At 37.7% G+C, this 26,345-nt stretch overlaps 12 protein-coding genes across 12 annotated transcripts; 7 read left to right on the plus strand and 5 right to left on the minus strand. All coding sequences in view use genetic code 12, as the record gives it.

Moving 5' to 3' along the window:
* Positions 1–1,176: 1,176 nt before the first annotated feature.
* On the plus strand, positions 1,177–2,835 carry HFL1 (Hfl1p; the record flags this gene model as incomplete). The annotated part of the gene is made up of 1 exon (XM_064996421.1): positions 1,177–2,835. One exon carries the CDS (start codon positions 1,177–1,179, stop codon positions 2,833–2,835), a length of 1,659 nt encoding a protein of 552 aa, XP_064852493.1.
* A 631-nt stretch (positions 2,836–3,466) lies between these two features.
* Positions 3,467–4,840, plus strand: DASC09_028190 (Ent4 protein; the record flags this gene model as incomplete). The annotated part of the gene is made up of 1 exon (XM_064996422.1): positions 3,467–4,840. One exon carries the CDS (start codon positions 3,467–3,469, stop codon positions 4,838–4,840), a length of 1,374 nt encoding a protein of 457 aa, XP_064852494.1.
* Positions 4,841–7,403: 2,563 nt separating this feature from the next.
* GCV1 (glycine decarboxylase subunit T) lies at positions 7,404–8,603 on the minus strand (the record flags this gene model as incomplete). Its single annotated transcript, XM_064996423.1, has 1 exon — positions 7,404–8,603. The coding sequence occupies one exon, from the start codon at positions 8,601–8,603 to the stop codon at positions 7,404–7,406; it is 1,200 nt and encodes a 399-aa protein (XP_064852495.1).
* A 1,306-nt stretch (positions 8,604–9,909) lies between these two features.
* DASC09_028210 (carbon-nitrogen hydrolase family protein) lies at positions 9,910–10,830 on the plus strand (the record flags this gene model as incomplete). Its single annotated transcript, XM_064996424.1, has 1 exon — positions 9,910–10,830. One exon carries the CDS (start codon positions 9,910–9,912, stop codon positions 10,828–10,830), a length of 921 nt encoding a protein of 306 aa, XP_064852496.1.
* A 936-nt stretch (positions 10,831–11,766) lies between these two features.
* Positions 11,767–12,573, plus strand: DASC09_028220 (uncharacterized protein; the record flags this gene model as incomplete). The annotated part of the gene is made up of 1 exon (XM_064996425.1): positions 11,767–12,573. One exon carries the CDS (start codon positions 11,767–11,769, stop codon positions 12,571–12,573), a length of 807 nt encoding a protein of 268 aa, XP_064852497.1.
* A 603-nt stretch (positions 12,574–13,176) lies between these two features.
* On the plus strand, positions 13,177–13,590 carry DASC09_028230 (uncharacterized protein; the record flags this gene model as incomplete). The annotated part of the gene is made up of 1 exon (XM_064996426.1): positions 13,177–13,590. One exon carries the CDS (start codon positions 13,177–13,179, stop codon positions 13,588–13,590), a length of 414 nt encoding a protein of 137 aa, XP_064852498.1.
* A 663-nt stretch (positions 13,591–14,253) lies between these two features.
* On the plus strand, positions 14,254–15,429 carry DASC09_028240 (uncharacterized protein; the record flags this gene model as incomplete). Its single annotated transcript, XM_064996427.1, has 1 exon — positions 14,254–15,429. The coding sequence occupies one exon, from the start codon at positions 14,254–14,256 to the stop codon at positions 15,427–15,429; it is 1,176 nt and encodes a 391-aa protein (XP_064852499.1).
* A 1,522-nt stretch (positions 15,430–16,951) lies between these two features.
* Positions 16,952–17,728, minus strand: NAT2 (Nat2p; the record flags this gene model as incomplete). Its single annotated transcript, XM_064996428.1, has 1 exon — positions 16,952–17,728. The coding sequence occupies one exon, from the start codon at positions 17,726–17,728 to the stop codon at positions 16,952–16,954; it is 777 nt and encodes a 258-aa protein (XP_064852500.1).
* Positions 17,729–18,220: 492 nt separating this feature from the next.
* Positions 18,221–20,194, minus strand: PBS2 (mitogen-activated protein kinase kinase PBS2; the record flags this gene model as incomplete). Its single annotated transcript, XM_064996429.1, has 1 exon — positions 18,221–20,194. One exon carries the CDS (start codon positions 20,192–20,194, stop codon positions 18,221–18,223), a length of 1,974 nt encoding a protein of 657 aa, XP_064852501.1.
* A 309-nt stretch (positions 20,195–20,503) lies between these two features.
* On the minus strand, positions 20,504–21,931 carry ARP3 (actin-related protein 3; the record flags this gene model as incomplete). Its single annotated transcript, XM_064996430.1, has 2 exons — positions 20,504–21,761; positions 21,897–21,931. 2 exons carry the CDS (start codon positions 21,929–21,931, stop codon positions 20,504–20,506), a joined length of 1,293 nt encoding a protein of 430 aa, XP_064852502.1.
* A 524-nt stretch (positions 21,932–22,455) lies between these two features.
* DASC09_028280 (urate oxidase) lies at positions 22,456–23,358 on the minus strand (the record flags this gene model as incomplete). The annotated part of the gene is made up of 1 exon (XM_064996431.1): positions 22,456–23,358. The coding sequence occupies one exon, from the start codon at positions 23,356–23,358 to the stop codon at positions 22,456–22,458; it is 903 nt and encodes a 300-aa protein (XP_064852503.1).
* A 279-nt stretch (positions 23,359–23,637) lies between these two features.
* On the plus strand, positions 23,638–25,104 carry MDM10 (Mdm10p; the record flags this gene model as incomplete). Its single annotated transcript, XM_064996432.1, has 1 exon — positions 23,638–25,104. One exon carries the CDS (start codon positions 23,638–23,640, stop codon positions 25,102–25,104), a length of 1,467 nt encoding a protein of 488 aa, XP_064852504.1.
* Between the last annotated feature and the right edge of the window lie 1,241 nt (positions 25,105–26,345).

Raw genomic sequence — 26,345 nt, forward strand, 5'->3', positions numbered from 1 at the left:
AATGATACCAAGGCTGTAAGCTCTAGGGTTCCAAGGTAGTCACTAATACCTGGTGGGTCGAATCATGGTGAAATATTTCAACATAGATGATCCTTTGGAGGTACCGTGAAACTTTAAACCACGTGTGTGTTTCAGATATGTCCCCATTGAATAGGGAATCACCGCTAGGTGTAAATGACATTAATGCGATTTCCCCCAATGGAAAGTTGCGAAACTGAAGGGGTTTTGTGGCAGCATGCGTGGGTGCATTTTTTGTGGGTGGGTGAACCGAGGCGGTGGAGGGACGACTGTGAAGGTTTATGTGAGAAAGTGTTAAGGTGAGACGCTGGTTAGTGTCTTTTCTTGTCAGTTTCTTTTAGTGTTCAGTATTTATAGATTGTGTGATGTTGCAATTGGTGATACTCTGAATAGGATGACGATTCTTGGGACAAAAACTTGATGCGATACAATCGACACGGTCATCAGTAGGTTTCCCATAATATAATAGCTCTCTTTGAGTGAATTTCCATTTGTTGTTCAACCCTTTTCTTGTCGGCTAACCATTTTTATTTTTATCCCAAGCTTGGGTGCTGCTTTGCGAAGATCTTGAGGACATCTAATATAATATAGACAAGTGCAATCAATGTAGACAATATCGTCAATATCTCTCAGTACAACAAAATAAACTAATCAAGAATCATTTGAAAGTATCATAATAGTAGTAATAATATATTATTTATGATTCATTCCCAAATTATCTCTACAAATGATGGTTAATAATAACAGTGTTAATAAGGATGGGCCACCTTATTGGCACCGCTGATCACATGCGAACAACAACAAAAAAAAAAAAAAAATCACAGAAATTTTCTAACAGGCCCAAAAACCATCCATCATCAACAACAAAATCATCATCAACAACAACAACAACATCATCATCATCATCATCAACAATTCCTTTGCAAATCATTAGCAATTGGATCGATTGTCTGGTGGCTCTTCTCATTTACTCATCTTCTTTGTGGTCTAACAAATTTTCTTTCTGACTCTTATATCCCCTTTATTTTTTTTTTCCTCTGTCATATCCTAACCGATTATATTATTTTGTTGTTTATGTCCGAATCCAATAAATCAGAAATAATATAAACAATTCCCCCCCTTTTCCCTCTTCACATTATACTAATATTCCTCTCCATTATGACGCCGCTTCTTCTCACTCTATGCTTTGCCGCCACTTTGCAATCAATTTCCTTGACAGTGCTTTGCATCATCTTACACATCCTCAATTATCGGAAGCCTTTACAACAACGTCTATTTGTACGAATTTTATTGATCATACCCATATACTCTGCCATCTGTTACTTAAACTTGGTATCGTCACACACTACTTCTGCGATCATTGAACCAATCAAAGAGATCTACGAAGCGTTTGTCCTTTATATTTTCTATTGTTTATTGACCCATTTGTTGGGGGGCGAAAGAAGCATTATTGTCAATGCTAGCGGCAGACCTCCGGTCACCCAACCATTCCCTATGGGACTCTTCAGTGGTCCGGTGGATATTAGTGACCCAACCACTTTTTTATCAATTAAGCGATCGATTTTACAATACGTGTGGCTCAAACCATTCTTATGCCTCTTATTTGCCATCGATGAATTCCTCCCCGTTAATGAAGAAAACCCAAGAAATTTCTTGCTATCCTTCGGGTTCTGGATCAATTTGATTTATAATATCAGTGTCAGTTTATCATTGTACAATTTGGCACTTTTTTGGAAATGTTTGTATGGCGATCTTCAGCAATTCAATCCATGGGGGAAATTCTTGTGCGTCAAATTGATCATTTTCGCATCTTATTGGCAAGGAATAATCCTCGCTATATTAAACTATTTCAACTATTTGAGAGAATCGTCGTTTGAAATTCAAAACTCATTGCTTTGCTTCGAATTAGTGGGGTTTGCCATTGGTCATTGGTATTCATTCAATTACAAAGAATTCACCATAAAGTATCTTGGCAATTCTTCAAGACTCGCGGTGAAAAATGCCCTTGTGGATATCTTTGGGTTTGGGGATTTGATATACGATTTCAAAATCACTTTCCAAGTGGGATCGGAACGTTACAATTTCAAAAGTTTCCAAAGCGTCGACGTCGATTCAAAAGTCAGTCAATATGACTCTGAGACCAGGCTCAAGAAATTAAACCAAGGAATGAGATATTCTTTAGCAGGAGGGAAATTGGGAACGTATTGGGTGGATCAGAAAAATGCCAACAAGACGTTTTCTGATGATGGCGATGATACTGCCAGTTTATATTCGTATAATAGCGACAGCCGAACTCTTGCCGAGACTGTTGACTCTCGAACTTTTAGTGGACAAGGACCTGGTGTTAGCAATGGCAGCAGCTCTTCTAGTCAAAAGAAACCGAAGCCTAAACTGAAGAAACCACTAACTGTTAACAAGAAACTCAAATCGCAACTCGCGCAGGAAAAACAGGTTAGTATTATCAAGAAAAATACCAAAGAGTTGTATAAACTCAATGATGCATCCACCCAAGATATTTTAAATTCAATTTCTTTGAGCAAGGAGGAGTTTTTACAAGATAACCAATTATATATTAGGGCGATCCGGCAAAAACCATTTGGCGACGAAAATTATCCCGTTATTTACGATGAGATAGGGTACTTGTATAGCAATGATATGAGGAAAAGACGTCTAGAAGCCATCAATCGTCAACGGATTGGTAGGCTGGAAACACTGTTGCTTGGCAATAATAATGGTGGTGGTGGCTATTACGGTAGTGTCAATAATAATAGCAATAACAAAAACAATGAGGGGGTTGATGGGTTTTACAGGGTTTAGAATTCAGCAAGAGCTTGTTAATTATTATTATTTCATTTTTCAATTTTTTTTTTTTTTGTTTTTTTTTAGGTTCTTTTTCGCTAATTCTTGGTTTTTCATTTGTTCTGTTTTTATTTTGTTTGTTTGTTTGTTTTTTCTCAAAGGCTCTTTATTCTTGCTTTTTTCTATTGATTAATTATTCTTTTTCAGTTCTATACTATAGTGATATTGTAATATATTCGATTTGTTTCTTCTGCTTTCTATTTCGTCTTGTTGTAAGTGATATCGCTTGAATAAGTAGAAAAGGGTCAAAAGTTGCTACTCATTGAATATCCGGCGCACTCAGAATCATCAATTAAGGTAGTTATTTCCACAAAAACTAATGGAGGTCATTATCTCCATGAGTTACATAATCATGATATTTCATAAAATTATTATGATATGATATTTCATGAAATTATTATGATATGATATTTCATGAAATTATTATGGCATATAATCACAATTTTTATTTTTATAGTCAGTCCTCTATGTGTATATGATCCGGGTTTGCCGTCATGCACGCTATTTTTTTGACGGCAATTTTGTTTTTCACTGCTTTCCAACTTACATCACCCATTGACAGATACCCATAGATGTATTGTATTCAACAATGGACTTAATCAAAGACGGGATGAAGAATATCAGCCTCTATGAGGTGAAGAAACACGTACGGAAGGCCCAAAACATGGTGTTGAACCTCAGTTCAATAGAGGCCAAGGTTCGGGAAGCCACTAACAATGAGCCATGGGGGACCCCATCTCACAAAATGCAAGAAATCGCCGACGCCACTTACAATTATCGAGAACGAGAACAGATCGTGGGGATGATTTTCCGAAGATTTACTGAGAAATCTGCCACTGAATGGCGACAAATCTACAAAGCGTTGATCTTGCTCGAGTACGTGGTGAAGCACGGGTCGGAGAAGGTGGTCGATGAAGCTCGAGCAAACATGAGTCTTATCTCCATGCTCAAATCCTTCCACTATATTGATCCTCAAGGAAGAGATAAGGGGTTGAATATTCGAAACCGGTCAAAATTATTGTTAGGTTTACTTAATGATGATTCCAATATCAGGTCAGAACGGAAAAAGGCCCGTGAGAATTTGAAGAAGTTTAAAGGGGTTGCTGGTGGGGCTCCATCTTATGGCAACGGTATTGGTAATAGGAGATATGGTTCTGGTGGTTTTGGCGAAGAAAATGGTGATGATTACGATGATGATTATAATCCGTCTTTTGGTGGAGGGGGTGCTGGTGGTGTAGTATACGGTGATGGTGGGATGTTTGGTAGCAGATATGACACTGCGGATGACATGTTTGGCAGTGATGAATTTGAAGAATACAATACTGAAGGAAGTTCAAAATCGGTAACTCCTGCTCCTCGTAAAAAAGATCCCCAAACTACTCAAGATTTGTTCTCATTCGATGATGAGCCAACCACTAATAATATTAATACATCATCAACCCAGCTAGCTGGTATTGCTGATGATGATTTCGATGATTTCCAGAGTGCATCTCCTAGCAAAACTGCATCACCAGTGGTTCCCCAATCCTCTTTCAATGAGCTATTTTCCAACCCTGCTCCGGGAACCAATAATCAAGAATTAGGATCACTTGATCTTTTGGGATCCTTAAGCACCAATACTCCTGCAATCAATAATATTACTCCTGCAATCAACAGCAATATTACCACGTTCAAAACCACCACTACGTCGTATGATTTTTCTTCCAAACAATCAGTGCCCGCAGTAAACGATGCGTTCAGTTCATTATTTTCAACGGCAAAGAGTAATGTCGATAACATTAAGCCCCGGGCGTCATCATCATCACATAATACCATCACTGCCACTGATACTATTCCTAGTAGACCAACACATAGTTCTTCCAATTCTCAATCCCATGATTTTTCCGATAATATGAATGCCAGTGTTGATAACACTACCAAAAATCCTTCCAGTATAAATGATTTGGACTTACTATCACTCTAACTTGGGGTATATCTGCTCCTTTAGTAATTATGTTATGTGGTTTGCCAGTTGTTTCGAAGAGGTTGAGTATTATGAATTTTGTGCGGGGAGGTTTTTTTATTATTATTATTGCTTGATTTCTTGTCGTGTCTATAGGTTTTTATTGGATTTGCATTGCATGATTGTGTTTCTTACTGCTTTTCTTTTTTTTTTTTTCGAATTGTAAATTATTATTAAATTGGATGATCTCTGCCTCTTCTCTCCATGTTGGTGTATTTTAGATGTATCCAGGAATTCACAGTAACCTGCATGCATATTTTGAAGCTAAACAATATCAACATGGCACAAAAAATTAGCGGCTTGAAAATGACCTTTGTTTATCTATATGTGCATATATTGATATATATGCATCAAATTATATTATACGTGTTTGTGAAAAAGTTTTCATTGCAATAGCTCACAGGAAAATTAGCCGTTTATTAAAGACATCTCGCTCTTCATATACACTACTAGCGAAGGTTCCACAAGAACCCCCTCCTAGATATATATCAGTCAGCCTTATCTAGGGATTTAAAATTTATAAACTCACCAATAAAAAACGATAAATAAATTGACCCATGGTAATAAAAACACAATCCAAGAAGCTGACAATAAGATTAGCGGTTCTATGAAGAAGAATTATTGGAAAATTACAAGCAAAAACACTTTATTATTAGCCAAGCAAGAAATAATGGAAGCATATGATAGAGAAGAAGTCTTAGAAAGCAAGTAAATAAATAACTAAAGTATAGTATAAGTTATCATTGCCTTTTTTGAATATTTAGATTTGTTTGTATTATGGTTTTGGAGTGTGAATGAATGAATAGATTGTATATTGACAAGTCACAGAGTTCGGAGTGCGTTTAGTAAAATAATAGAATCAATTCAAAATATTTGCATTAAAATGTTTGGTATACATCGAGCGCCATGGCGCAGTGGAAGCGCATTGGGCTCATAACCCAAATGTCCTAGGATCGAAACCTAGTGGTGCTAGTATTTTTTGACTTTTTTACATTTCAATGGCTCACAGTGAAATTGGAAAAGTATATCTTTCATAGGCATTTCTACGTTGCATCTTCTTTTTTTTTTTTTTTTTGTTCTATTTATTTCTGCTCCCCTTTTGCCTTACGGTAAGATATTTCTTGTTATATATATGTACTATGTAATTGATACTATGCCTGTTTTCTGGGTTGGACTATTACCGACACAACCCAACAGTAGAACCATTTGATATCAATAAAACTGTTCATATCATAAACCCTTTTTCTATATATTTCAATGCATGCAATGAGAAATCTCACCAAATAGTAACTATGATAAATTTGCTGCTCTAATGAAAAATTTCTTTCACGTTTCAGTTCCGAAGAAAGTATACAACACTCTTTATATGCATTAATATACTAGGAGGACAAACATTGAAATGAAGAAAGGTCTCTATGATATACGGCTCTATGGAAAGGCACGGAATGACCATATTATGACTAGTAAACCGTAATATTTGTTGACTAAGTATAAAATTACAAATTGATAGTCATCTTGTAGCAGCCATGTAATGGCAATAATCCAGGGGGTTGGTAATATACCTGAAAGGGCTTCTAACAAATACTGCATTAATGGTATATTGACATTAACCTGTACTATCGTACATAATACGAATATGGTCACCCTACTTTACATTTTATCCTATTAAATTATTTTATTATTATTATTATTTGTCTTCCTTATTGTTATTGGAAGACAAGAACAAATCCCTTATTATTATTCATTTAATACATTTACCTTCATTGATTTATTACTGTTAAGTCAGTCTAATAACAAGTTGTTAAATACGAGCCACTTGTTTGAGTTGTGTGTTCTATCAGATAGTTAGAGACCAAGTACGGTGATAACATCTGATCTTCTTATCACATATCTAACGCGAGATCAAGTGAAGATAAGTATTGATATAGGATTAAGAAGTCAACTCTTCATCCCTTTCCTTTTCTGTTGTCATTTCACTGTCTCACGTGAAACCGGAAATAAAAAACCCTAACACCCATTAGTACCGTCTCTATGGCATACAAGAATTAACCCTAACACCAACAGATACCGTATGTATGGTATATGTAGATTAGACTATAAATACCATCAAAATGGTATATTGCAATAAATACCACTTGAAAAGCCAGAGGCTATTACATTCTCATAATTTAATAGCACCATATATTAGGACAAAAATTCGTGCTTATTGGAAATAAAAAAGTATAATTAGTTGAAAACACACTTTTTTTTTTTCAAAAGTGTAAGTAGGGAGTCTTGTGATGGTAAAAGAGATTGTAGAGACATCAGTTTCTATATAGTTAAAACCTACAACTCTAATCGAAAAGATAATTATAATTTGCCATGATATACTATACAAGAATGAGAAGTGGGGGAAAAGAAATACATCAATGAGTAGTAAAATAAATATATAACGTTACAATTAAGAATATTAAATGAAAGAGAAAAAACAAAACTACAATCACCCAAGTGGAGATTGCCTGTGATTAGATAGTGGAAATACCATTTACTCTGGTTTATAGTAATGCGATTCAACCAATGGCAACTTCTTAACTTTTCCGGCAATGGTCTTCTTTCTAACTTGGATTTCAATATCGGTTTCCTTCTTGTGGAATGGCATCTTGATAAAACCTTGACCGATATTCATCTTCTTACCAGTGGCGTCACTCAAACTTGGACTTTGAGAGCCAGAGGAAACAAACCCAACTTCTTCACCATTGGCAAAGATTTTGGATCCGGTTCTAGCAGCTGCCCCACCTTCAAAGGTAAAACCAACTCTTTTATAAGGAACAAGTGACTTATCGTTCAATTGAGCCAACACCTTTTCGGCTCCCTTGAACCCAGCATCGGCAGTACGACGAGATTTAGAAATGATCCAGTTGAGACTGGCTTCAACAGGAGTGATGTCTTCGGTTAGTTCATTGCCGTATAAGCACATACCAGCTTCCAAACGAAGCGAGTCACGAGCCGCCAAACCAATTGGTTGAACTTCTGAGTCTTGAAGAAGTTTCTCGACAACTTCATTGGCGAGTTCTGGGTTTGGAATACTCAATTCAAACCCGTCTTCCCCGGTGTAACCTGATCTGGAAACCAAGAGTCCATTGGAATTTTCCAGGAAATTACCGGTGAACCCTTTACCAATTACTTTTTCACCGTTTTCCAAGAAGAAATGGTTACCAAAGAAAATCTTGGACAAATCGGTTTTCAAAGCTTTGCTCAAGTGTAAATGGGCGGTTGGACCCTGGATAGCCACCAAACTTTTTTTGAAATTATCGTATTTTAAACCGTGGGAACCGTTTTGAAACTCGTTCAAAGCAGCGGTGATATAAGCAGAGATTTTATCGGAGGTGGCACCGTTACTGACAAAATAAATCTCATTTTCCCCGACCTTGGTGATGATGGTATCGTCGACCACCCCACCTTTGTCGTTCAAGAAGGTACTCAAGTGACATGATCCAGGCTTGACGGCCCCAATATCAGTAGGCACCAACGATTCCAAGAATTTAGAGGCCTCAGCACCCACTAAGCGGTGCTGCAACATATGACTGACATCGAAGATACCGGCTTTAGAACGGACATGGAGATGTGATTCAATATGGGTTTGACTAGGGTAGGAGATTGGCAACAAGTAGTTCGCGTAGTTCACAAGCTTCCCACCAAGACGTTTGTGAAGATCGTAGAAAGGGGTTTTCAAAGCACCAGACATTGTGTTTTTGCAACGGGGGAGGTTAAATAATTTTCTATTGTTTCAAAGGAATTGGGGAATAAACCAACAATTATTCAACAAAAAGAAAAAATTTCAGTAGATTATATGTATTATTATATGCCTCATCTCCTACAAGATGAGGTCGAGTCCTCGCGACGGTCCCGAGTCAAACTTCACTTCTTTTTTTGACTCGGGGACGATGATCACCCTGTATTTAAGCACGTGTATTATCAGATGATACAATGAACCATAAACACGGTACTTAACGTAGTCTTTCTCTTCCTCCCAACATGGATGCTTTTGGACCCTTTTTTAAAAGTGAAATTCTTTTTTTTTTTTTCAGCTTCCCAAATTATGGTGTTTGAAATATTATTACCTGTCAAACTTATAAATTCCCCTCCTTAAAGATGAAGGTTCAGCATATATATAAATACGTACTCTCTTGACGGAGAAGTTGCTGAATTTCTCAGTCTTGATTTACCACGCCAAACCCCAAAATGTATAGATATATTAACAATAACAACCAGTATTACTGGAGATGTCACAAATGTCGATACGATCATAATAAAGTCACGGAAAGGTTCTTCTATTTCTATATAACCGAGCCCGAATGTGCGAGGTGTGAACATAACCATTGCAAGAAATGCGGAGACTATTTATACTTGATCCCTCATGGTTAGATATAAACTAGTTAATTGAGATCCATCTCTTTTGCTGCCAATTTATAATGAAGGTTAAAGAAAAATCATTGATACTATATTCGTGGATATTTCTTGGGATATATCTATATAATTTATAAGTCAATTCCATGTATTATGCCGGAGACCACAAAATCTACATGTACTTTTTGTAACAGTTGAAAGTACCTCTTTCATCAAGAGTAAGGTAATGTCGTGTTGGTAGGTAGACTGGATTTCTTCCCCAAGATAATCTTTGATATCGCGTTATTGGATTCTCGTCCATAGTGAATCGTACTCATGACACTCCGATGCAACAACCATGCAGTCTATCTTAGTATTCGTCTGCCAATCTGAAATGGTTACTACAATACCTACCATTTACGTGCCTTTTGATGATGTTATTATCGGATATTTTCCTGCTTCTTGTGCTTCCAGCAGCACACACCAAACCTTAATCAGATTCCGGCTATCGCCGTGCATGAGTCATGGGACCGGAGAGAATAAATATCCCTCGTCCCCCCCACACACACACACAAATTGTGCTGTGCTAGATACAGTCCCGGGAGGTACTTTTTTATTGTTCAACCTTTATTCCCTTCACTTATTTTTCTTTCAACCAAATAACCATGCCAATTAAGAAAGTTGCTGCTTTGCAAGTCGGATCTGCCGCAACCACCCAACAGACCCTTAAAAAAATCTTATCTTACGAGTCTCAGCTTGTTGAAGAGAAGATTGATCTTGTGGTGATCCCAGAAGCTACCCTTGGTGGATACCCTAAGGGAAGTACTTTTGGATCTTACCTTGGTTACAGATTACCAGAAGGCCGTGAACAGTATTTGCAATACTACAACCAGGCCATCGAGGTCCCAAATTCTCCAGAAATCCTCGCCTTGGAAACCTTTTCCAAAAATATCCTGGCTACCGTCGCCATCGGGGTGATTGAAAAAGGTGGATCTTCATTATACTGCACCTTGGTGTACATCGATCCTAAGCTCGGATACGTCGGTAAGCACCGTAAATTGATGCCAACCGCTTCTGAAAGATTGGTTTGGGGTAGTGGTGATGGGTCCACCATGCCAGTGGTCAAGAGTGCCGTTGGTAATCTCGGTGGGGGGATCTGTTGGGAAAACTACGTTCCATTGTTCAGATATGCCTATTATGCTAAAGGGGTTGACGTGTGGGTGGCCCCAACCGTTGATTCTAGAGAAATCTGGCAAGTTTCCATGAGAACTATTGCTTACGAAGCCAGAAGTTTTGTGGTCAGTGCCGTGCAATTCCAACCTCCAGTGGCTGATGACAAAACCCCAGAAGGATGGGTGAAAGGTGCCAATTTGATCAATGGTGGTAGTATTATCGTCAACCCAATGGGTGAAGTCTTGGCTGGTCCTTTGGTTGGTAAAGAAGGGTTGTTGACTGCGGAAATCGATACTGATGATGTGATCAGAGCCAGATTTGATTTCGATCCAGCTGGACACTACTCCAGAGGTGATGTTTTCAGCTTGACTGTCAATGAGGCCCCAAAAGATGTTCAATTTGTAAATAAATGATGGTACTCAAAAAAAAAGAAAGTAATAAATAACAACAATAATAATAATAATGAATAGACTAACTGAAAATATTAATGAATACACAGACTAAATCACGAATGAATAGACTGAAAATTTTGATGAAAGCCTTGTAAGATGAATTCAATTTTGTGTCCCAAAATTTGGAAAATCTGTAATCGCCTATTTCAGCGTAATGAATAATGGTGAATTATTAAAAGAGACACTATTCAAGGTCATCTTTCAAATTGACTCGTAAACTTAGAAGAAAAAAAAAACTAATTTTAAATTAAGAGAAAGACTATGTATGATCACTGAACAAAAAAGTTGTCATGTTATATCACTTAATTCTGGAATAGCGGTTCAAAATTGCTTAATAAGGTTTTTAGAGATAAAATATTAGAGAAAAAACCTTAACTGAAGATTAGAATGATATCATCGGAGGGAGCAATGCTATTAATTATTGTATTGTATTTTTCAGTGGTATTCATATATATCACTTCTCACCACTTTGAGACATTTTTTTTTTTCTTTTTTTTTTTTTGCAAATAGTTTCCTATTTCTTTGCATTTATATAATGATTTAGAACAATCATTGATTTGTTATTTCTCTCTTTCTTATTCTGGGCATGACAAAAATGATGATTTCGGCGATGTTTCGAAATGGAAGCAAATTTAAGTGATTCACAAGAACCAAAAGAAAAGAAAAAAAAAATCTCACAAAAATGACGAATCACTTTGAGGCTTATTTGAATTTCCAAATATATATTAATGTGATGGGATCCATTGGAAAAAATAATAATAGTATTTATTTATTTATTTATTTACAGTTGATCAACTACAAATCTGCATCATAGATACAACCCCACCCAATTACAAATCTACAGCATAAACAAAACCCCACTTAAACAACACAGAAGAAAAAAAAAAAAATTCACAAATGTACCAAACAATTATTAGTTCTGGTATTGCCTTTGTTTCTCCAGTTTTGCTTACCATCGCTTTTGGTCTCTCTGTGGGAATTTTATTCTATCCCACAATTTTGACCCTCACATTGACCCCTGATACCTCCATTTATAGCTTGATCCAATCATCTAGCCCCAAGTTGGTGGATATTTCAGTCGCCATTAACTTGAGATCAATATGCATTAAAAACTCCAATGCCAGGTCGGTTTGCCAAAGTACTTTTGATCTGGTAACTTTATCATCTTACAATATCACCCTCTATGCTTCCTCCAACGTCTCCACCAATTACCTTGATCTTCCTCAGGTGGCCCAGACTTATCAAGTGGATTATTTGACACGGATACGGTACTTTTATATCGCCATGACTTCCATTATTGCCGTACTTCTTATTTCCCACACGATCTCGCTTGCCACGGGAAACCTCAAGTCCATGGCAACAATTGGCGAGTTTGTGCTCAAGCGAATCACCAAACACGATAGGTTTTCACAAATCAGTAGAATAGTTTCCAAGATCCATATGTGGCTTGTGGTAATCCTTAATGGATTAGGGTTCTTTGCCGCTTTGCATTTAGTATTCAATTTGCAAGTGATCAAGGCTACCATCGCCGAGGTATCATTGAATATCATCCATGTGAAACTTGCCGGAAAGTTCCAAGCATGTGTTTGGGCTCAATTGACAATGTTTTTACTGATTTTAGCGATGAGATTAATTTTTTGGCAAGTTCTGAGAATAAAAAGGGTGGATGAGGTGAAAATTGATATCATCCAGCCAAAAGTATAATTTTTGGATTTTTTTTTTCCAGATGATTTACGTATAGTTGTTTTCTTAAGATCTGAATACTGTAAATGAGATATACCGTTATAAAGATACCCTTATTTGTTTTATCCTTTATCTATTTGTAAAGACGTCATAATAATAACAAAGAGAAGTGAACGACCGCGCGGGCAATGGTTCCACGGTCACGTCACCTACCGCAAATGGCGGCTGATTACGCGATTCGGAGTCACGACAAGATGAGATGAGATGAGATGAGATAATCTTTTTTTTTTTTTTTATTTTACGTTTTCTACTCATCAACAATAATATAAATAGCTAGGCAAATTGCCAGAAATAGCAGATATAACAAACGATTTATTATTTCTATTATCTCTCTTTATTACTGTCAATATTCATCATTCCTTCATCGTTATTTCCCTGTCACTTGGTCTGACCCCTGTTAAATTTCTCCTTCTGACAACCGTACCTATTTCTCTTGATCCATCGTATTATTATATATAACTTGTCAAATTATTTTAAGAACCGAAACATTGCAAACCAACCAACAAACCAGCAAAAAAAAACAACAACAACAACAACAACAACATATATCTCCTTGTTGATAAAATGAGCTCTTCTCAATCTACCGATTACACTCCACAATATTACTACGATCAGCAGCAGTATTATACCACTTACCATAATGGTTATTACCCCTTCATCTACAACAGTAACGAGATCCCAAGATATTTCGCCCCAGTAAACCAGCAAATGATGACTTCCAAAGAAATAAGATTTTCCTCATCAGCTGAAAGTGGAAGCACTGGCTCATCATCCAAATATAATAATAATTCCAAGACTTTCCCATCTTCGGTGCTTAAGCCTAACAGTTCTAATAGAAACGATCAATGTGTATGGAAGTGTCATAAATGTTCTATTAATGGGTACCTTGAGATCATCTTTGAGCATCCATCATGTCCAAATTGTAACCATTTGTACTGCCAACAATGTATCTATATGAAGAACCATCACCATCACTGATTGTACAGAATTTTCCGATTCAACATAAAAAAAATGCCACTTTTAATACTCTTATATTATATATTTATATTCTACGTTATATTATACACATCGACTTAATTTATACCCTATATCTATGAAGAATAGCAGTCATTAGTGTATTATTTATTGATCCTTGTCACGAGAGATCATGCCAGTAAAAGATGGAAACAGAAAATCTTGACCAACGGCTTTCAAAAGTAAAAAAGTTAATCTGGATGAATAGAAAAAGAATAGAACGAGAAACAAATAAATTTACACATTTCACTCTCTGTACAAATTGAATTTTATTAAATATATAATCAAGGAATCTTTTTAAAGTATGATGAAATTACATGTAAGTCACCCCCCGCTTTATAGTTGTACATTAATACCATTGAACATCCATGATAAAACATGTAATATTCAAATAATAACCTAAAACACCCATCATTTTCATCTTTCCAATAATTCAAAAATAACACAATAATATAATGAAGAATAAGAATGGTGATGATAATAATAGGCGAAAGAGACGCTTATTACCCTCCCGTGATGGTGATTTGATTGGGGGAAATTTTGAATAGAAAAAGATTTGATGATACAATATTAATAAAAGAAGAACCCCAGCTATCAGTAAATAAGTGTATTTACCATATATATAAAATGTCAGCATTTGGACAGTCAGGATTTGGGCAATCCGGGTTTGGGAACTCGTCATTTGGGCAATCTGGGTTTGGATCATCATCGTTTGGACAATCGTCGTTTGGAAGTAATAACAATAATAACAATAATAATGCCAATAGTTCAGGGTTTGGCCTGAGTGGGTTTGGAAATTCTGGTCTAGGTAATGCTACAAATAATAATCAGGCGTTTGGGAAAAGTGGTTTTAGATCATCATCGACCACTACTGCCACCACAACTAACAACAACAACAATAATAATAATAATGTGTTTGGATCATCACAGTTTTCCAGCTCTGGAGGATTTGGATCATCATCTGCTCAAAACGGCGCTGGAGGAGGGTTTGGCCAATCTCCATTTGCAAAACTTGGAACTGGCACTGCCAATAACGCTGCAGCCAACCCATTCGGTAGTCTGTCGACCACAAATGGTACCTTGACCTTCGGTTCGAGCAATAATAATAATAATACAACGGCTGCCAACCCGTTTGGTGGATCATCGTCATCGTCATCGTCATCTCCTTTTTCTAACTTGCAAGCGAACAATAGTAATAGTAATAACTCTACATTTGGTGCTTCAAATAATACCAATGCCTCACCTTTTGGCAGCGTATCAGCTAGCAACAATAATGGTCTGATTTTTGGATCATCAGCAAATGCCACTGGTGCCAACCCTTTTGCAAAAGTTGGCTCTAATACCACAAATGCTTCACCATTTGGATCTGCCAGCAATAATGCTAATGCTTCACCATTTGGATCTACCAACAATACCAATGCTTTTGGATCGACGAACACTGCCAATGCTCTGCCCTTTGGTGCTGCCAACAACAATAACAATAATAATAACAATAATAATAACACCTCGTCACTTTTTGGAACTTCTAGGTCCAATACTGGGGGAACATCATTGTTTGGGAACGCCAGCAACTCACCATTTGGAGATACTACTAAGTCCAAACCCCAACCCTTTGGCATGCAGCTTGGCAGGGGTCTGGGAAGTATTGTTGCGTACCTGCAATGTTATAATTCTCCAGAAAACAATGCCAGTAATTATTCTAAGGTGGTTGATCTTGGAGAAAAAGTGGTCGAAGCATTCAATGGTGAATCATTTACCATTGGAATGATTCCTGAATTGCCGCCACCTATTGAACTTTGCTAGCTGTTAGTCTGACAAAGTACATAGGTATTGTTTTGTTAGTTGTTTGTTTAGCAAGGTACATATGTATTAGGGATTTTAAATGAAAAGGATAATGAATTTTTTTATTTTTTTCATTTTGTGGAAAATATCATCAGATTGATAATTCTCGATCACAACAAGATTTTTAAAAACTAGATGATTGATATATGATGCGCTGTAGGATAAAAACGAAGGTATAGACTGAAAACTGGATAACTCAATCGGAATGATAAGATGGAATCTATAGAAACTAGATAATTCATTTGGATAGTATTTACGGTGCAATTGGACGTCATAAGGGTAATTCATCCATGGAGAAAGGATTTCTTAGAACCTGGAACATTTCTTGGATGGGTATTTAGGTATCGTAAGAATACTTTTGGGATTGATACAAATTTCACCAATCCTTCTTACCGAAGACTATGCTTCGCTGTGTATCCTTATTTTTTTTTTTCCCTCTAGCCTAGAGGTAAATATCACGGAGAAAATATTATTAAGCAAAGATAATTATCCTACAAATATCATGATGTCACAAATATTAGACTTTTTCTCTCCACTATGTATCGCTAATTAGAATGACATTTGTTAAAAATTGATTCTTATTATCTTCCCCGGTTGATCGTCAATATACAAGTACTTTTTATAAAATGAAAAGACAATCTCACGTATAATTGCTTGCCTAAGAATGCAGCCATCGGTGTATAAGGAGAATAGCCATCAGGGTACCAGGGGTATAGCATGGTTTGAAAAGCTAGCCCGCAATCTAATAGTAATGGTAATATTATGAAACTATCAAAAAAAAAAAAACAAAAAAACAAAAAAACAACCATACTGTGGAATATTGAACAAATGTTGATTTTAATTTCATCATTTATATATTTCTCTCATTTAGGAGGTAACTTACAACTGAAGGAACGAAAATAAAAATACAACCCACAGCCGAGGGAGAAACATGTAAATACAAATTACAAGAGCAAGAAAAATGAAAATATTATGGCTTTCCTCATATTGACAAGTTCAATCTATAAATTTATTGTGTAGAGAACTCCAAAGCAGCAGCATGAGAAAGAACAAACAAACAATAGTATAAATGAATGAATCACAACATGACGGAACAAATGAAAATAGCAGACTGAACAGCCGATGATTTGCCGCACTGGCAATATTTGATTTCACTCAATAGAAAATTGGCCGATGAGTTTGGATACCACTTTTCAAACGGTAAAATATGAATAGGAAGAGATCGTCAGGAAAAACGCCAAATGTTGGCCACGTCATGAAAAGACGCGATTATAAACCACCCTCAACCAAACCCATACGACTACATCATTAAAAAAACAAGCAAACAAACGTAATAATCAAAAGGCCCCAGATCCCCGATATCTTCAACAATACTCAATCTCACAATCTATTCCAATGAAAAATTCATTCCCCTATCCCGTATTTACAAGAAAAATAAAACAGCAGATATTTCTCAACTAAATTCTCTTTTTTCTTTGTTGTCTCAAAGGAAGAAATTCCACCAACGTTTCTTATCATTGCTTTTACCGACCACTTTACCAAACAATTCCTCATTCACCTTATTCGATCCTGCGGTTTTTGCCACCCCACTCTTAGCTGCTGCTGCTTTATACGCCTCTTGCACGGTTTTCTTCCCAACATTGAACCCCCATCCTTGTAAAGTCTTCACCACCGATGGGGTGATCCAGGCAGTAATTGGTAATCTAATAAACACCAAGGATTTATGGACCCCATAAGCAATGGCAAAAGTCGTCAAGAACTTACCCCATCCTTCATCTTTCTTATTACGTTCGTCATTATCTTTGTCCACCCCATCATGGTCATCATCATTGACGGTGGAATGTTCGTCTCTGGAGATGCCGAAGAATTGCCAGATTTGATCCTTCCATTCTGTGATTTTGTCACCGCCAACGCTCGCGACAAATAAATAACAGAATGGTAAATCAAGCACGCTCAATCCCAAATACACCCCAAGCGCAGCGTACCCGTATTTCTTCATGAGGGCCTTAATTCCCTTTTCCTTTTTTTTCCCAGCAGAAGAATCGTCTTCGGTCAGAGAATTAGAAGAATCGTTTTTGGTCTGAGAATTATCTTTGGTCTGACGAGGTTGCAACCCCCAATGGAATCTTGATTTTGGTTGGACCATTGCCAAAGGAGATTTGACCCCCATTACGGGGAAACGATGACAGCCGTTACCACCAATGATGGTTCCACGGCGACCAAGCATCATGCCGGCCCTACTGAAAACTCGGAGTGACATTTTCAATATTATTATTATTATTGTTGTTGTTGTCTTTTGAGTTCGGTCCGTCTGTCAAAATATCTCCCTCCAACCACTATAGCGAGCGAAAAATGGAAAAATTTGAAAAAACTCCCAGGCACGTGCAAAACATGTGAAGCGGAAGGTTTATAGACTAACACTGATGAAGTTATATATTAATAATAGAGATATAAAGGGGGAGATATAAACTGATGAAGATATAAACTGATGAAGATACGTTTGGTCTTTGAAGAATGATTTCTATTATACAACGTGCCGTATTCTTTCGAGAATTAAAACGATAGCAAAATGACAGAATAAAATGAATGGTAGTAGTAGTGGTAGTGGCAATAATAACATGGCAAGAATTATTAGGTAACAAGTTTGGGGAAAAATAAGGTATGATAGTAAATAAATGTAGGAGTCATAAACAATTATCAACATTATTCAAAAAAAAAAAAGGAAAAGAGATTTGGATGAATTTTCTAAAATTCAAGTGCCACTATTTTCTGAAATGATCCCCGACCCATTGTTCTGTGATGGACGCTTCAAAGACTTCTTTCGAAGTAAATCACTTTGAATACTTTCATTTAGTTGCTCAAACTCCCGTTCTTTTTGCTCTTCCTTGTTTTGCTCTTGAGTTTGGATCTTGCTTTTAACAAACGTGGCAAATTCTTGCGAAATTTTTTCGTATTTGTCCCCAAACCTATCACGACGATTGTTCACAAGCCAAGGGTGTTCAAGAAGTTCGGCATACGTTGGTCTTTGGGAAGGTTCTTTATGGAGACACTTCTTGATGAAATTGGAAGATTGGACACTGAAATTTCTGGATTTTGGGATCGATGGAGGTTCACCATTGACAATCGAGCTCAATTGTTCAAAAATATTGTTGGCGGCCGGATACGGGAATTTCCCAATAGCGATCTCCACCAACGAAATCCCAAGCGACCACACATCGGATTGGACGGTATACGCGCTATCTGGTAATTTGGAATAAATTCTTTCTGGAGGCATGTACGATTGACAACCAATGTTGGTTTTCGCTTTCGAGGCAACAAGGTTTCCTGAGATCCCGAAATCACACAACTTCACTTTCCCTTCGGTATTCACCAAAATATTTGTAGGTTTAACATCTCTATGGATGATGTTATGTGTATCCTTCAAATCTTTTAAACCTCTCACCACACACTCGGAAATATACGCCAATTTCCCTTCGTCAATCCCTTCGCCGTAAATCTGATCGAGCGACCCACCATCCATATATTCAATGCACATGTAAACTGCCCCTTCAATGAAAAATGCTCCAAAGAAATCGACAATAAACGGCGAATCACACTTGTGCAACACGTCAAGTTCCATAAGAATTTGTCGAAATTTGCTTTCTTCCAACTCGAGTTTGACTTCTTTCATCGCCAAGATAACATTGGTGGGTTTATGTAATGCTTTGGAAACCGTACCATAATTACCGCACCCGAGTTCTCCTAAAACTTCTAAGTCATTGGTAGAGATTTTAAACGATTTCCCACTACTGAACGCTACCCCATTACTGTGGATCGACGCCTTGTCGTTGAAATTCAACGAGCCATTTTTGATATCAACGTATTTCCCGAAATTAGAGAACGCAGTACTAGGGGGAGCGGTGGCGCCAGCTAATCCTTGGCTTCTAATTCCTTCAATTCTTTTTCTTGCTGGGGTTGATGGAGTTGGCTCAGTCAACGAAGCAAGGGTCAACGTGGCAAATTTTGGGTTACGACGAGACGCCAACAGTTGTTGTTTAACTGGTCCGCCACGAGCTTTCGTCTGTGGAGTAAGGATTGGTCCACGAGGTTGGAAAGTCAGTGGCGATTGCCAATTAGGGATTTCTGGGGCGCTGAAAGGAGATGGTGCCATTTGAGGAGGGAAATTCGATTGATTTCTGGAAGCTGAGAGGTTAAAAGCGTTACTCGATGTATTAAGTGGCGATGAAAGAGAATTTCTTCCTGATAATGGTTGTTGTTGTGTCTGACTGTCATTGATGTCATTATTATTAAGTGAGGTCGAAGAAAGTTCCGGCGACATGCTTGGGGGAGCCTGGCGGGGATCGATATTTTTATTCATTAATTGGTTGGATATACTAGGAAGATGGTTGTGTGGGTCGAATGGAGGACTGAATGGTTGATAGCTGGTGGTTTGGTCTTCAAGGGGCGAGTTTGGGGTTGACTTGAGTCTGGCTTCCTGGAACGCAATAATACGTTCTTGGAAAGAGCTGAAGTCAGATTTCGGGGAGGACGCAGCGCTGATAGCAGAGCTAGCGTTGGAGACTAGTTGTGGTGGGCTATCATTGCTACTTTGGTGGCTCTCTTGGATGGATAGTGTTTTAAGAGACTCTGTGATGTGTTGTGATGGAGAGGTAGAAGTAGAAGAGGGTTGCTGATCTCTTAGCTGGAGAGGTGTTGATGACTGTTGGGGATGGTTGATTGTGTTCATAGTAAGGATACTATGTTAATATATATAATAACACTAAGAATATATATATAAATACATATATATATATATAGGTATATACGAATGTGGTGGTGATGGTAAATAATAGATGGGGGCCTTTCCGATTTTTTTTCTTCTTTTTCTGTTTCTTTTTCGAGGCGCTACCCGCTCTTCACCCTTTCACTCTTACAACAATAACAATAAACAACCATAAATAACAATAGTAGTAAACAAAAATATATTTTGCACCGGCTTTTAACAAAATTACTTAAAATAAGAATAAATAATGATTTTTTTTATACAGCACATTCCTCATGGCACGCTGAATAAACTAAAGTTTCTCACAATATTTGGACCATATTCATCGTAATCGGCTTTAGTATGGCAGTACGCCTTGAACTCACTGGTCTGCGCCAACAAACTCCCACCAAACCATACCGCATTCCGTTGTCTTCTATGGCTGATGACGTTCACATCAACCCCAGAAGATTTAGCATGGGAAAGCTTTTCAGAATCGGTGATTCTCTCCTTGACAATGTCCCGAATATCTCTTTGTAAACGTCTACCGAAATCTTTAAACATCGTCGACCCCCCACTGAGAACAATATTCTTGTATAACCCTTTTCTCACATCAATTGGTGATTGCTGGATTACTTGGTCGACAATCACTGGCAATGGGGTCAAGAAATCACTGTTGGCGATTTCCGGACTGAAGAAAATCTCTGGGGCCAAGAATCGTTCGTATCCGACATCGATGATTTTTTTGGAAGTTTTACTTTCGTTTTCCACGATAAATTGGGCAAATTTTTCTGAGTCGTTATCGAACTTTCTGAATTCTTTAACGATATCCGGACATACATAAGAAAACTCTTGTTTGATTTTTTCCGCGGTTCTCAAAGATGAATCCAATTCCCCACGTTCTCTGAGCATTTGTTGGATAAACATCGTTATATCTCTACCAGCAATTGGGATATTCTTAATTGCCGAGCCAATCACGTATCCTTCGGCCACCGGAATGACGTGGGTGACCCCATCACCCGAGTCGATCACCGTACCAGTAAGCGATCTGTCCTGAACTTTCGAACTGGTCCATGAGGCTGCCAATGCCAACACCGCTTGCACGGCAATGTAGAGCCCGGCACAATTAAAACTTTCAAACATGATTTCGGCAACGTTTTCACGGTTTTCAGGAGGGTTCAATGGGGGTTCGGTCATGAGGAAATAGTGATCTTCTGGTTCGCATCGCAAGTATTTGAAGATCGAGTTTTCCCAGAACCGTTCCATATGATCCCAATTTTCAATTTGCCCGTGCTTGATCGGGTACGATAGAGAGTAGTTTGGACCATTGGCGGCTTTGAGGGCCTCGTCACCAATGTAGAAATCGAGATCTTCCATCCCACGTTTAGATGCCAAGTTGTTGTTGGCAGAAGTGGTAGAGCCGGCATTACCCCCAAACACTGGTTGGGCCGACGACTTGCCAGAGGTGGTGGAACGCGAGGCAATTGCGGTAGGAAAAACAAACGATGGGGCGTCGTTACCGGCGAAACCAAGTTTGGTTAGCCCGGTACCACTAGAAGAATAAGGTTAGTAAATTAATTAATAAGAAATGGGCCATTGAGAATGACAGCAACACGTACTTGTCTAGATGAGAGATGTTAGTAAGAGAGGACAATGGTGAAGATGAACATAGCAGATGATGGAATACTCACCCATGATGACCGCAGGGTTTGTGGAAGCCATGATTGAAGAGGTTGTATGTGGTTGCTGTAGTGCTGATCAGAGCGATTGTTGCACAGACGGCGTGTGTGGCTTCTTGTTCTTGTTCTTGTTCGTCTTCGCGGTTGTTTTTTCCACCTCAGGGGAGGCTGGCCAGGGTTCGTAACCAAACATTTTCTCTACTTTCTATGATATTATATTATATTATATTATATTATATTATATTATATTATATTATTATTATTATTATTATTATTATTATTATATTATATTATTATTATTATTATTATTATTATTATTATTATTATTATTATTATTATTATTATTATTATTATTATTATTATTATTATTATTATTATTATTATTATTATTATTATTATTATTATTATTATTATATCATTATATACTATTCATGATTTCATCTTTCACTCTACATTCTCAACCATTTTATATTCATCATATATTTAATATTAAAACCAAATCCTAAAGCAAAACAAAAAATACAACAACAATCTGTCATAAACCAAAAACTAACACAACTATGAAACTCACAACTTCGCCTTTGGTTCTCTGACCACAGTACACTTGATCAACCCATTTGGATGCCATGATGGATAAAACAACTCATTATCATTCGACAACCCTTTCCAGCTCAAATCAATAAGGAAATAATGCTTGTTTGGCAAATTGTAACTCACATCCTTCACCAACAAGTTGTTCTTGAGGATCTCGGTCCCCATATCGTACATCGTGGCTTGCACCGATGGGGAGTTTTGAGTAGCAAAAAGATCCAAAGTGGTTTGGCGAGCGCTGTCAAAAGTCTTGTCAAACGCCCCACCATCGGCCAAAGTGTCAATATTGGCAACCGTCACCTTCTTTGGATCCCAGGTCCACACCGCATCGACATCAGTCGACAAGATCCGGTCCTTGGTTTCTTTCAAGGTGGTGAAATCACACTGGTGGTATCCGTAAAACATCGAGTTGGTACTCTTGAGCACCGTCAAATCTTTGAGTCCCGAAGTCAAGTTGAAGTCCCCAGCACGGTTTTGATGGACCTTGGTCACTCTCAATTCGGTCCCGGACTTAATGAATGAGTGGTCGTGTAATTTACCATCGACTTGGTACTTCTTCCATGGCAATTGTTCGACTTCCACATCGACGGCAGAGACGTGGGCGTACTTCTTCAAGAAATGGCTGGACAAATTAGCGGCAAATCTTTCAATTGGCCAAACTTTCTGGGTCTTGGCCAAGATAAGCACGGTGTTCTTGACGGTATCAGTAGGAACAATAGGAGAGTTATCGGCCTTGGTGTAACTGACGTCGAAATCACCAACGAGCAACACTTTGCAAGACACCTCGATGACTTCTTGGATCTTTGGATTGGCTGGGTCTTTCTTGATTTTCAAGAACTTGACGTTGTCTTTACCGTAGGTGGAGGTGCTGAGAGGCATTGTTTGCTGTGATTACTGTGAATATTAATGAGGATAATGAAATTATACTTAGTGGCCAAAAGAAATTTCTAACAAGGTTAAGTGGAAAATCGCCCGATATTTATAATGCCAAAGTGATTCGGAGTGCCGGAGTGACGATAACGTCACGGGGACAAGCGATGGCCCTCCGAATGCCTTTTTTTTTTTTTTTTTTTTCTTAACGGAGCACCGTTGACATTTTTTCCATCTCGTATTATTATCGTTATTGTTATTGTTGATTACCTCCATTATCCTGTTATAATGCACTCATACATGGATTATATCGTACGATGCTTCGACACTTCCAACCAGTGGGACCACACCAATGTCTACCCGGCAATGGTCGCCACCCCGAAAGCCATCCTTGACTTCCCCATCCCTCAAGCGTCGAAGGTCGACATCAACAAGAAATCATCGTCCCATAGTGCCAATTCCCTTACGTTATCCAATATCGGGGCCATCAATGGCTCAATCGCCTATTTCTATTCACTGGCCCCTTTATGCAACGTCGTGGGATCCTCAGAAATCCTGCTCCAAGACGCCGTCAACACATACCAGTTTGTCGACCTGATCAACAATAAATCATATAATAATAATAATAATAATAATGATAAGAATAAGAATAAGAATAAGAATAAGAATAAGAATAAGAACAATGCCACCTTACTTTATGGTAAACTAAATTTTCCTAGCAACATCTTGGAAGGATTGGTGATCAAAAACTTCTCGCAAAACTCCAGAATCCTCATGAAATGTTTGAGCACTAACTCGAATTTATTGAAAAATCATGGAATCCTCACAGTATACTTCCAACAAAATTATCCTAAATACTCATTGGAATACATTTATTCATCTAATGAGAATCTTGTGGGGTTCCGTAATTTATACAATTTCAATCTTGGTCTGACAATCGATACCTCATTCGAAACCATCAATAACGACGATGATTTATCATCACCATCGAACAAAATCTTTTATGATAATTCCCGTCTTTCCATCGGTACCGAGATTTGGTACGGGATCTCCAATATGACTCCCGGGATCTCCAATTCCATAAGATATTCTACTTATTCAACCTATACTGGCAAACCATTGACCATCACATTATCATGTAACCCATTGATCGGGCTTCTATCATCGACGTACACCGTCAAGACTTCGGTCAACTCGACGCTATGTTCCAAGTATGATTTCAACGTTTATTCTTACGAAAGTGATGTGTCGTTTGGTTGTGAATTGTGGAATTTCCGCAAACGTCCCTTGAATGAAGAAATCTCCAGGATTTTGGATACCGACCACCACGCCACCCAAAGTTTCCAAAAACTCATGAAATCGAAAAACCTTCCTAATGCCGTTACAAACCCCCTCGGCAATGTTGATCCTTCTAGGGGGTCTTCCTCTGGCAAACCCGCTAATAATATATCCAATATCGAGAAATTTAAGGACTTGTACCGTACCATTGGGTTCCTGAGCGTGTTCAAACTCGCGACTCTGTTGAATAACCATACCATCAATATGCTCTGGGAAGGTAAATGGAATGATTTCTTGGTCACCGTCGGGTGTAACTTTGTGCCATTTTCCAGCTCCGAAGAGGAACCGGGGCTTAAGTCTTCGGCATCTTCTTCGTCATCCTCATCATCTTCGTCTTCTGGAGAGACTAAGAAACCAGTGAGTTTCCGAGGTCCTGATATCACCAAGTTTGGGATTTCATTACAATATAGCTCGTGAATTGCATCAATGGTGGTTTTTTTTTTTTTTTTTGGAATCAAAGGAAAAGAATATAGATATTGGAAAATAAAGAGACTCGATGGAGGCCTCTTGATGGGAGGGGGAAGGGGGGGCGGATATTCATTTCATCATTAGAATATTTACATAAAAAGAGAATATGAAGAACATAGAGAAATAGTGATATATACTGGGTGTATGCCTTATCCTTTATTCATTTTGGTCTCGATTTTGAGACTATTCAACTAGTGACTCAAATGAACCAAATCGTTTATTTGATCAATCGCCAGTTTCTTTTTGTTGTTAATGTACAATGATGACAAAATCTCTTTGTGCTTAGGATAGGATAATTACAGATAAAGAGGAGAATAGGGAAAATATAGAACAGATGAAACAGGCTATATTGTCTTACTCACAAAATCCAACAGGATGATGATCTTCTTTTATCGCTATCATAATATTGATATTATCTCATAATATTGACATTCTCTCATTGCTAGCATACTCACAAAAACAAAGCCAGGACAATTATACATGCTATAACACAAAATCAAGACGATGATATCCTTGACGTTCTCATAAGATGAAACATTATGCAGATAGCGAATCCTCATTATTTTCCTCCGTCCTTTGGCCTATTTTTTTTTTTCAGATCAATGTGATGATCAATGGTCCTCTCAGTCTTTTCTTTGCGCATCATGGTAATATCAATCAATGCCCACCCGGTTTTTTTTTGTCTTGCTCATCATCCTAATACATATATATACATCTAAAAGAAAAGCCCGGCTCTCTAATGCATTATAGATCCCCCTCCCTATCTTGTTATAACAACAAGAATTCTATTATTTTATATCCTGCTCGTCTGCTATTCTTTACAATTCATTGTAAGTGTGAATGGCCATCCTTATTGCATGTATTATATAATTCAAATAGTTTATTCAATATATATACTTCTTCTTGCAGCATAATCTTGATTCCTTGCATTTATTCTACCCCCTTCCTTGCTTTATAAACTTTGATAACTTGGTATCTCCAAAAGTTGCTCTGAAATTATAAACTGAAGTGAGGCGTGCCAAAATAATGGAAACTTCAATTTTTGAAAGATTGAAGGGGACTGACTAAATGATAAAACATGTGTGTCGAGATTGCAGGGGGCAAAAACATTGGGATGATTTGGAATTTAAAAGGACAACCTGAGATCAAAAATGTAGAAGCATTGAATGATAATACCGCCCTCCATCCTC

Source organism: Saccharomycopsis crataegensis (assembly GCF_037102585.1).
Source record: "Saccharomycopsis crataegensis DNA, jcf7180000000077, whole genome shotgun sequence".
In the NCBI taxonomy this organism is placed as follows: domain Eukaryota; kingdom Fungi; phylum Ascomycota; class Saccharomycetes; order Ascoideales; family Saccharomycopsidaceae; genus Saccharomycopsis; species Saccharomycopsis crataegensis.